This window comes from Phalaenopsis equestris, unplaced genomic scaffold (assembly GCF_001263595.1).
Source record: "Phalaenopsis equestris unplaced genomic scaffold, ASM126359v1 Scaffold000675, whole genome shotgun sequence".
NCBI lineage: Eukaryota > Viridiplantae > Streptophyta > Magnoliopsida > Asparagales > Orchidaceae > Phalaenopsis > Phalaenopsis equestris.
Genome location: NW_018165115.1, coordinates 3,895 through 16,613, shown reverse-complemented (window position 1 = coordinate 16,613; position 12,719 = coordinate 3,895). Strand labels below are relative to the sequence as shown.

The 12,719-nt window shown below is 33.2% G+C and overlaps 1 protein-coding gene across 2 annotated transcripts in view; it reads right to left on the bottom strand.

Annotated features, from left to right (window-relative positions):
* Positions 1-12,719, bottom strand: part of LOC110030221 (probable methyltransferase PMT7) — a 66,802-nt gene that overhangs the window by 51,428 nt on the left and 2,655 nt on the right. For both annotated transcript variants that reach the window (XM_020732830.1, XM_020732831.1), the window contains exon 2: positions 3,854-4,268. In XM_020732830.1, the coding sequence (XP_020588489.1) occupies positions 3,854-4,268 (415 nt within the window). The remainder of the gene's footprint in view (positions 1-3,853; positions 4,269-12,719) is intronic.

Here is a 12,719-nt window from a genome sequence, read left to right as displayed (position 1 = left end):
CATAAGCCCCACAGTTTAAAAAATGCCTAAGAAAAAAATAAAAGGACAAAATAATAAATTAGCATCATAACTTATATATACAACAATAACAGCAAGCCTTTATCCCACCAAGTGGGGTCAGCTACATGAATCCTTTTTCTCCATTGCATCCTATTGAATGTCACATTTTCAATTAATTCTAATAAATTAAAATCATTTTTTATACAATATGCCCAAGTCTTTTTATGTATATTTCTGCCTTTCTTAACCTAAGTCGAATCTAAAACATCTAATTTCTTAACCACATCATTAGATGGTCAACGTTTAATGTGACCAACCCATATTAGATGACTCTCTCGAATCTTTTCCGCCACTAGAGCTACACCAATCCTATCACGAATATATTCATTTCGCATTTTATCTCTAAGTGTCAATCCACTCATCCACCTAAGCATTCTCATCTCAACAACACTTAACTTTGTTTTATGTTTCTCTTTTAAAGGCAAACATTTTGTGTCATAAAGCATTGCAGATCTCACCACCATCTTATATAATTTTTCTTTCAATCTAAGCGGTACTTTTCTATCACACAATAGGCTCAAAGCATTCATGTACTTCAACCAACCAACTTAAATTTTACTAATAATATATCACCATCACTTTGAACAATAGACCTGAGATACCTAAAACGTTCACACATTTTACTGATTTATATATCACCATCACTTTGAACAATAGACCTAAGATACCTAAAACGTTCACACATTTTACTGATTTAATCGCCCATATTCACGACTACGCAACTAGAACTGCTAATACTAAACTTACATTTCATGCATTTAGTTTTAGTTCTACTAAAACGGAGGCCTTTAGACTCCAATGTAGACCTCCATAATTAGAGTATTTTCTGAACTCTTTATGTAGGCTTATCCACAAGAAGGATATCATCAACAAAAAGCATAAACCAAGGTACATCCTCCTTCCACCCTCCTGTAAATGTACTGTACAGTAAGAGCATCCATAACAAAAGCAAAAAAGTTATGGGCTTAAAGCCGATCCCTATTGTAATCCAATTGAAATAGGAAAATACTTTGTCAATCCTCCTATTCGAACACAAATACAGTTCTAGTATATTTATCTTTAATGACTTGAATATAAGTCAAATCAGCATCTTTCTTCTCTAGAACTCTCCAAACGACTTCTCGTGGAACCTTATTTTTTAAGTTTTTTTCTAAATAAATAAAAATTATATGTAGATCCTCCTTATTCTCTTTGTACTTCTCTATCAAACCTCTCATTAAATAAATATATAGCATCCATAGTAGACCTATCTGGCATAAATCCAAAGTAATTATGAGAAATCTTTGTAACACGTCTTAAACTATGTTCAGTTATCCTCTCCCATAATTTCAATGTATGACACATCAACTTAATTATTCTATAATTTGCACTCTTATGCATCCCTTTATTCTTAAAAATGGGGACCAAAATACTCTTCCTCTACTCCTTAATCTTTTTTTTAGTTTTTAAAATAAAAATAAAGAATTTGGTAAGTCAAGAAACTCTGAAATCTACTAAATATTTTCACACTTCAATGACGATATCATCAGGTCCTACTGATTTTCCACCATTAGTTTTCTTTAAAGCCACATTAAATTTCCTATTACAAATGCAAAGGTAAAAATAAAATATTTTATTATTATAAATGATATTATGATCACTGAGGTTGATCGTATTTTCAAAAACTTTATTGAAAAATGTATCAAAATAGCTCTCCTACCTCCGTTGAATATCTTCCTTTAAGAAAAGCACTTTTTGATTTTCATCCTTAATACACTTTACTTGATTTAAATCTTTACGTTTCTTTTCTCTTTGTTTGGCTAGTTTATACATATATTTTTCACCCTCTTTAATATCAAATCTCTTATAAAGATCACTAAAAGCATAACTTTTAGCGATACAAATTGTTCAGTTGACCAGGATGAAGCCTAAGGTGCTGAAGGCGCTCTCTAGCAATTTGTCGTCAGTTGACCAGAAGAGACCGTCGATGAATAGACGAAATTCAACATCGGAAGCAGGCATAAGAGAAAGACGAAGAGCTTCGAAACAATAACAAAGAAGAGGCTCGGTCCAGACTGGCCGAGTCGAAGAAGAAGACGAAGTAGAACGAAGACGACTCAGGCGAAGAAATAATGAGACAAGCAGAAGAGCGAGGATCGAGGCAAAGAAATTGTTCCTCCCTTCCCGTCCCGTAAGAAGGCCGGTGGAAAGGGAGTCTTGACGGTCCTCCAACGATTATCGGCGGTTAGGGCAAAAATTTAGCTCTGATACTATGTCAAAGTTTTCATGAATATACTAAATTTTGAATAGGCTCGATTCCTTTTCCCTTTGCGTTCATTCTATTAAATAATAATCTTACAACTTATTTTAGTTACAAAATATTTTGTATAATCTATTTTAAGTAACTTAATAATACATATCCCTAATCTAAATATTCAGCCAAAAGGGAAATACATCAGAATAAAGATATTAGAAATAATTTAAATAAGAAAGCTCCTAATTATAGAAAACTCCTAATTTAGTTGTTTGATTTCCGTCCTTCCTGATTGACATGAGTAAGCCACATTACTACTTAACATTAACAATGCCTTAAAGTACTGTCCATTCTTCACACCTTCAAAGAATCATCTTTATTCTTCACTAACTTCAAAGAATCTCCTCTTTGTCAATTATTCCGACTCACATTTGCAGCCATTACCCTCTTTGTCGAGTTTAAAAAAACATTCATCTTCCAATTTGCAAGCGTCTAGACATCACTGAAAACTCCAAGTCCCTTTTATTGTTCATCTTGTATATGGCACGTATATGGCCCATTATTCTGCCAGTTGTGGTTATAAGGCAATACATGATCATTATTTATGGCACTTGTGCTTCAGGAAAGATTATAGTAGTACTTATGGTTAGATTGATTTAATTTTGGGTTTATAGCTGCGATAGATTTTCATTTTATGTCGGTGAACAAATCAATATGCTTTCAAAGTTTGAATGTTTGCACTAACTTTTTATCATGCAGATTCATAATTAAAAAATCACCGATTAAAATATAAAATTTTACAAAATAAAGACAATCAAACTGCATTGGAGGGCATCTTATGCAAAATGTAAATTTGAAGAAAGAAGTGCCGACACGATATAAATACAGGAACTAAAAATGCTATTTTACCTTTAAAAAAATGCGTTAGTTTGGGTGGTGTATATAGGCATTAAAGAATTCAGTTACAGGCCATGACACCAGAAGACATTAAAAATAAGTTCAGCGTCTCAGCTCAACCTTTAACTGCACATGATGCCTTCCACTCTATTAGGCATGATAAAGAAGACTTGTTAACTTTAACTACAAGACAATATTAGCCGTATTCTTCCTAGCCCTGCATAGTAGTTACTTCATTTATAAATACAGCACAGTACATTTTACAGTTTATTAATAATATCAATACTTTTTGTCACTCCATAGCTGGAATCTCGAACAGATACAAAATTATGTTTTCATGATAGGACAGATTCCAACTTAACACCCTTTTAGCAGTAAACGTAAAATTTTTAGTTATATGTGCATGCTAAGATACATAATATGTGAAATTGATAGCATGGATATTTTCATTTGAATTATCATCAAACCACCATCATAATAAAATTTCAGAGATTAAAGTTCAAATTTTCATGCTCACCTAAAATAAAAATTGGTCCTACCTTTCATAAGGGACAAATGAAACACAGCTAAACTGCCCACAAAGATATAAAAAGAAACGGTACTAGCAATATATTTCTACGTTAACTTGTAATAAAAACAATATGCACAGCGGGTAAAACATACCTCTCAATATACTCAGCAGCTCCATGCTTAAAATGTGTACCCCCACCAGGGAACCACCACAGCATACCTTTCTCATGAACCCAATTTTGTCCTCCTTTCACCTCAGCAAGGTGTGAATGATTCACATTACCGCGCCACACGTAATCTCTACTAAGTGGCCATTTTATTGGTATTTTATAGTCAACAGGTGGTGGAACCAGGCAAAACAAGCGTTCCTCTAATTGAGGACAATGACTCTCAAGCTGCTCTTCTCGAGAAGCATCTAATTTTGGGAGCAGCTTTGTTAAATAAGTTGCATCATGACAAGGAATATATTCATTAAATTTCAATGGGCAAACAACCATTCCACTTTCTGGTATTGTAACAGATTTTGTCCTGTATGTAAGAGCAACTTTATTCGTGTACTGTAAATCACCTGTCAAGCAATGGTTTTAAGATTAATAGAAATCTATCCGTTGAACTAGTTTTGGCTTTGTAACATTAATAGAAAAAATTCCATTGAAAAAGCTTTGTTCAATTTTAATAACCCTTTTGCAACGCAACTAAAAAGGAATTTGTGACCTCATGCATGCTAACACCCATTAGAAGGGATGGATGTAACCAGAAAAAAAAAAATACTGGAGGAATATTAATCCCATTAGAAGGGATGGATGTAACCAGAAAAAAAAAATACTGGAGGAATATCATCATGAGTTTCAAATGCCTATTTGGACTTGTATCGACATGCAAAATTACGCACAAATGTGGATTTGTTCAAAATTTCATCTCTTTTTAATATACATGTACAACTCCAGAAGATCGTATTCTCATGCAATTTTTTTATTTTCCCCAAAATCATTTATACTTGTCGACCTATAACTCCAAATCTTCTTTGTGCATCTATAATTTTGGCATCAGACAAAAGATAAGGCAAGCAAAAATGAATATTGAATAAACAATTCCATTTCCTTGAGATCAATGTTTGGTGAATCACTTCAATATAATGAGAAACGACTGAACAATCAATTTTATATCCAGAAAATCCATTTCAGTGTCTTTTTGATGCATTCAGATAATTAACTAGAGGCACGCTATGATTAATTTCATTGAAAGAAGAATTGCATACAACTAAGTCTAAACAGCATTCAATTATGAATTAAAAACTCCTTGGTTGCTTTTTGAATCATATGATAGCTATAAGCACACTAAGTTTTCATAGTGGCGGTATCTAAACATAAGATTTCTAAACAATACTGAAGTAAATTTACATCACAAATGATAGCACAAACTTACTCTTGGACCGGTGAGATACAGATCTGCTCAACTACTTATTTGCAGTTCACAAAAACTACAAACTTCAAGGGAAAAGAACATGGTTTCAACTGACCCACTTAACCAATAGATTTAGACTGCCATAATATGCTCATATTCACTTGGGTCAAATCCAATTAGTCATCATGGGTGCATAAATAGGGTTCAAAACGTTTTTGAATATGAAGTGGTATAAAAGCCTACAGATCGGAACTCCTCGAGCTTCAGGTTGCCTAAAATCTCAAATCTCCCGAGAGTCAAATATCAGCTCAAGCTTGAATTAGCTTTACTATGCCCGCAATGCTAAGCTACTAAACTCATGCAAGGACTCATGAAGTTGCCTACTCGTTAAGGCTATTAGCTTATTGAACTACGCCACTTACCGACCAACTATAGGGTATTATTACCAGAACACAGCGAAGGTACTCACCCTCAATCAAGATTGTGCACTTCGAAAATTCATGCCCCATACTCTCTCATTGTTGGTGGGAACTTTTGTGTTTGGTAGTCCGAGTCCAATTTTCATAAGGCTGATTGGTTTGCAGACACAAACCAAAGACTTCGCCCCCATTTGGTGAGGATTTTTTTATCCGGGATTCGAGATTTTCCATAAACGCAAGCCCCTATAGTTAACTATCCACCCTAATAATAAGAGCACTTTCAATTAAAGCTAGTCATTTAATGTTGAATTGTTTGTGATAGTAACAGTAGACTTAGAATTTAGATTATAAATATATCACCTTGAGCTTAAAGCAGATGAATCCGATCAAAATCACATGGTTGCGTCATCCCGGACCCTGATTTACCTAGGAAAAGGTAGTCGACCCAACCTCACTAAAAAATCCGTCTCAAACAATTATGGGTTGCAACGTCTAAAGGACTCCTATAAATTTGGGGTGAATGTTTGTTTAAAAGGACAAATTAAAGATCCCGTGGATAATAGAATATTTTACGTCAATCAAATGTACCCTATAGTTCACAACTCAGAGTACAAAACCGTTGGAAAATATACAAGCTGCATCCGTTACAATAATAAAATGATATCATTTAGCGGCAATCACTTGGTCAGAGAATTTGGGTCATAATCGCTATTTTTTTGTGAAGTCATTGGGTCAAACCACTCGGACAAAAGACTCGGGTCACATACATATCAGTGTAAGCATGTTTTTGAGTGTTAATATACTGATATACTCGATGTGGCATTCGCTCTTTCTAAGCAAAAATTAATTAAGAGTTTGTCCCCCTCGACAAAATGTTGTGGAGGGTGGACGGAATTTAATTTGAGTTTTTTGTGATTGATTTCAACTTGGATATCTTGATTTGTTATTTGATAATTTGATTCAATAATTGATTTAAAAGTTGACCCCTAAGATTGATATTTTCAATCAACAAGGCAACATCAAAGATTTAATTGCTTGATTTGAAAACTCGACTTTACATCTTACTTATAAATGATCGGGATCAGGATTGACATATAATTGAATTTGAATCTTGCAAACTATTTACAATTTACAGAGAAATGAGTTCAAGAATTATAATAATTGAATTTATTTAGATATTAGTAAAAACTTGATTTTGGAAATAGATCCCTAAAGTTGAAATCATCTATCAACTCGGCCATCATCTAGTGTTTGATTACTTGATTTGAATCCTATCAACTTTGCTTCTTGCTTGTAAAGGATCAGACTTAATATGAATCTATATTTGTATATAAAATTTGTGAACTTTGTCATGCTTACATAAAAACTAGTTCATATACATATATTATTTGATTTAATTCAATTTCACTTCGAATTTTAATTTTTGAAAATAATACCCCCGATTGAAATCTTCTATGAACTCAACATCATCAGATATTTTCGGCATTTGAAACATTTATTATTGAAATTCATTTGAAATTTGACATTTTGAATATCAATAAAATGTTAGTCTTGGCAGCTCTAATCTTTATGAGAAAGATCGGACTAAGTGAGCTAACCAAAGTCAGTAAATATTCACACTCCTAAACTATAGTAATACAAGAAAAAATAAAATAATATGCAAGAAAATTAAATTTTTGATAAATCAGTATAAGACATTTGATAGTTTAAGAATATAATCGATTATGATATTTAATGTTATTCAATGGGTCTCACTATATCAATAACTTATATATATTACTCTATATTTGTACAACCGTCACAAGTATCATCTAAAAATTATACCAATTAAGTTACTTCAATATCAATATTTTTCTTTCATTTACATTCACATGTATCTTAGTGTTAGCCTTCAAGTACTATGAAGAGGTAACTCTATCATAGTCACGCATGTGCATGCAAGCATACTATGAAAATCACTATTTAATATTGGTTATTTCATTCTCACTTACATAGTAGTCTATATACTTGTATAACATTAAATATCAATAATAAATTAAAAAAAATGCTAAGTACACGTCATTCTTACAGTATGAATAAAACTCAATAGAATCGCAAATCATGAGTTTGCAAGGATTTCAAAATAACTAGTGATAGTAATAGTAACTGAATTTTTTACAGAAGTAAAATACTCTCATAGTATAAAAATCATATGTATCATGACAGAACAAAACACATTAAAATTGACTGACATTTCATCTTGAAAAAGGTTAATAATAGAATTGCTCAACTCAGTTATATTCTTACAAGACTTAGGACTAATGATATTCTTACTAAAGCACTACCAAGGGTTAATTATGATGAATTGCAGTCCAAACTTGGTTTGTACAATATATACAACCAAACTTGAGATATGATGAATTGCAGTCCAAACTTGGTTTGTACAATGTATACAACCAAACTTGAGAAGTATTTAAAAGTGTCAATTTGCATCAAGAATGATTTTATTTCCTTTTCTTATAATATATTTCACTAATTGTATCTCTTTTACTAGATTTTTATTTTTCTATTTTTCATATTTTGGAGGGATTCCTATTTTATTTTCTTTCAATATTATATATATATGGCAAAGTGTAATGTATAGATTAGAGCGAGAAATAAATTTTTTTTCAGATTTCTACAGATATGAAGTTTTTGCACAGGTTGTTTTGCCTAGAAAACAAGATTATAAGTCTCCCTTGGCCAATTCTCCTTGTAACAAGGACTAGCACAAACAAGACAGATGTCTGGATAATATTCAAATAATAAACTTCAATCAAATTATTAATATATATAATGCAACCATCATGATATTGGTCTTATTAAAAATGAATCTCAATAGAAAAGTCTATAAAATTTAAGAACAGCAAATTACAAATACAAGCACTTCAAATATAATACCCTGATGATAATGGTTTTGAATAGAAAATCATAATAAAGGGCATACTAACATCAAAATGCCCTATATGTTGAAGCAAATCATTCTGGTCAAAAGTTTTTTATAAAATTTTTTGAATGGGGGCCTCTACCAAGATGATTTGTCAAAATCACACTTATATTATAATCATAATCATAACCCATATGTTTTTCAACGGCTTTGCCTCTTGAGTTATGAATCATAAAGTACAATTAAAAAAACAAAAAAACCCTATGTTAGCTTAAGATCAACTTAAATTCATCCGCATAAACAAATAATCACCCATATTTACAAATTTCATTTGAATGATGCAAACCATGATTGCTAGCAAAGTTTCTTCGGTCAGGTTGAGCTGACTATCTTTGCTTACTAAATACGTAAACAATAATTAATGACTATCCAAGATAATGGAACCAAAGATTCTTCATCAACTTCATTATCATTCCCTCCATCATCCACTCTAAGTTAATAGTATTAAATTTCTCCATTCTAATTTCAGTTTAAATTGAATTCCAATTCTTATATGTTATGCAATTAGCATATAGCAATTGTCACCTTAATTAAAAATTTCTCTCGCATAATCAGGAGGGATAATTAATTATAAATGATTATGCCTAGGAAAATCTTAAATAATATCTTAAAGTCCTTGCAAAATGAGAACAAAAATTTCTAGTAATGTCATATCTGCAACATAATCTTTCTATTGAAATTTTGAATCAAAAACATCAAAATAATCTCACGATAAACTGATGTGAGAATTTTCATAGACCACAAACAGTCTATCCCAACACAAATAATTTACATAGCAAGGACAATCTCATAAATTATTAGGTGAAAACTTTTACAATCCCAAGCATGCCATTTAAACGTGAATGGCCCCAAACATAAGAGAAACTCAACAACTTAAAATCCATATTCATAAAAAAAGGGAAACATCTCATTAATTCTATAACTAGTAATTCAAGTAATGAAGTATAGTAGAATTCTGAATCAATTTTTTTATTCTTCTTTTCGAGAATAAAATTTCACTAATCCTCTAAATACAAGACATAAACTTAGAATTTGATGCAATTAGTGATGCATAAATTGGATTCTGGGAACTCATTCCAGAAAACTTGGACTCACAACCATGTTGACCATTTTTCATATGAGCTAAGTACACTAAATTTGACAACTCATCACAATAAAAAAAACTTGGACCTAGAAAATCAATAATATGTTATACTCATTAAATTTGCCATTTCTCTCTAATCAGGTTAAATTCGAAGTCATCATGTTCAATTAATTCATCAATTCATTCTACCACATGAATTCGACCATTCTCAAACATACAAATAACTTTTAAGTCAAAATTTGGAAATTTCCTACTCATTACTCCCCCAATAGGAATTTATTGCACTCAACAAATCAATAGTTCTTGATACTCAGAGAATAATTGGCAAGTTTGACCCTTAAGTCGACACTTAAATTCTACTTAAATTTGGCCAAACTTTGTGCTAAGTAGATTCAAGAGTTGTCATCTCAGATCAAATTTAAAAATATCCATACTTAGAATACAAACTTAATTGGTAGACCAACCCATATACGTAGAGTGCAAGAATGTAAAAATTAAATGAGCTCAAGTTATTTAGTTTGAATCATTTCTTTACCAAGTAGAACATGTGTTATTCATAAATATAAATTCAACTTACAAATCATACATATAATTTTTAAATCTTTCTTGAAAAATCTGTCTTTTTTCTAGGTACATCAAGAAAAAAAAATAAAATATAGAAAAAAAGTAGGCTTTTACGAGGACTTATGAGACTAGGGGAATCATTGAACTTCTGGTGCAGTAATGCAAAAGTTGCCCCTGGCATATAATGGAACCTTAGCTCAGCAGCGACTTCACAAAGGTCATTAGTCTAAACCATTAGTTATAAAATAATCTCAGCACTAACTGCAAATTGGCTCGTCCTAAAGGAATTTGAGCTTCCTCATCAAGATGACTTCTATCATCAACTCATTAAGCTCTTAGCAAGACCTTTGAACAAACCTATAGGGCAACTCAAAAAATGTAACTAGGAATGTCAGCTGAGTTTGACTTTCTATCTCATTGAGGTGCTCCTTGTCAGCCTGACCAAAAAATCAAACCATATAATTTTATTCGTAAAGGATTGTATTTGAACTACCACTATGACCTTCTCAGCCTTCGAGCCAACTTCAAAAATTTCTTGGAGTCATCTTCAAAGACTTGATCTAAATAATAGCATGAAGCTTTCTTTCAAGGATCATCATCCTCAACTCTTCCTTAGAGAACTTGGTTGCCTATTATGTCTTCTCAAACTCTCCAAACTTATCTGCAAAATCTTGAGATTCTCTCTTGTCAGAAGATGCAACAACTAGTTCTCATTCACCACCATCACATATCACCAGCATGGTCAACTCCACCAACAACTCGACTTCATCAACGGAAATGATACTCCACATAGTACTCTCATCAAAAGTGATTAAATCCTAAGTGGTGACTTCCTTAAAAGCTCACTCTGAGGTCTACCAACGTGCTTGCTCATTGGAAGGGCTATTTCAATAGACTTGACTCCTCCTCCTAATGACACAAACTCAAACATCAAAAGAATCGCCTTCATTGGCATTTATGAGAAGTTAGGTTTTAATCCTAGGAAGAGCCTTGCTTTGAGAAGTGTCGGACTCTAAGGGCTCGTTTGGGGTAGCTTATTAGGGTGCGGTGGCGTTTTGAAAACGTCGACCTTGGATCTTATCCCTGCCGCACTGCGTCCGCGTCTGATAAATCCTTATATGGCTTCGACGCAGGTAAAGCCCCGCGTCCCGTGTTAACGTCCCGCGTTGCCCTAGGAATTTCGGAGGAACCCCTGATCTCCCTCGCTGGATTCCTTTCCGGTTCATCACCCTAGAGCTGATGAAGAAATACATAGTATTAACAGTGGGATTTGGGGGAGTCAAGCTCACAGTCAAAGAGGCCTAGGCTAGGAAGAAAGAAGAAAGAGAAGGAGATTTTTGTTCAAACTTCATTTGACCAACTCATAGATGTTTTTGGAGTTCCACCGCCTGCTCTACTTCCTGACAGCACTATCTTTGATTGTCTTCGAACTTTGGCAAATATCCGAATAGGCGTTTTCATGCATTATGTATGAAAAAATTAAAGGATCTAACACGTAAGCAAATATTCATGGCGATGGAACCAGAGTTGAGAATCGAGTATTTGCGTGTTCTTGTGGATGAATGATTTTTTCTATGTTTTCTTTTGTTGTATTATGAACTCTTTGAAATTATGTACTCATTAGTTATTTGGAGTTATGTTTTTTTTTTAATTGTACTTCTACATGATTCCTGAATGCCTTTTAGTACAGCTCTACACATTTGTTTTATAACTGGTTTTGTGTTCTCATTGTTTATTTCTCGTTCACTCTATTGGTTAGTAATTATTGAACTAACTGACATTTTTCTTTCTTTAGGATGGATTCGAAACATGAACATCGTAAGAGAATGGCATGGGCTGCAGCTATTGCCAAATTATTTTTGGAGTATTACCGATCAAGCAGCGTTTGTATACCCCGTATGACCACCAGCTTTATTGGGGATAAATGGGTAGGTGAGATGCTATCTGGACATCCAATTAGGTTCAGCAACATATTTCGAATGACTGTATCGATATTTATGGATCTACTACAAGAGTTATCCCTGAATCACGGACTCCAAGGTTCTTCGAGAACAATGAGAAGGGAGGTATTCCAAGACAAATCGCAACTGATCATCGTTACATGGCTTACTTCAAGGTAACTATTCTTTTCTTTACGTCCAAACTAAAATGTAAATATTTTCTAACCCTATAAAACAGAACTGCATATGTGCAATTGACGGTACTCACGTTGATGCCCAACTACCCAGCCAGGACAAGGTGGCTTACATTGGTCAAAGTGGTTCACCCACTCAAAATGTCATGGCGGTATGTTACTTTAACATGTGTTTCACATATGTTATGGCGGGCTGGAAAGGGAGTGCACATGACAGTAGGATTTTCTCCTATGCTACTAGGAATAGATCGCAGAGGGAGTGCACATTATAGTCGGATTTTCTCCTATGCTACTAGGAATAGATCGCAGAGTTTTCCTCATCCGCCTTCAAGTATGTTTTGATTTATAAAAGTTCAAATTATATGTATTTATTGCAAATAACAATGTCTACCATAACAGGAAAAAATTATTTGATTGATGTTGGATACCCTATGCAGAGGGGCTATCTG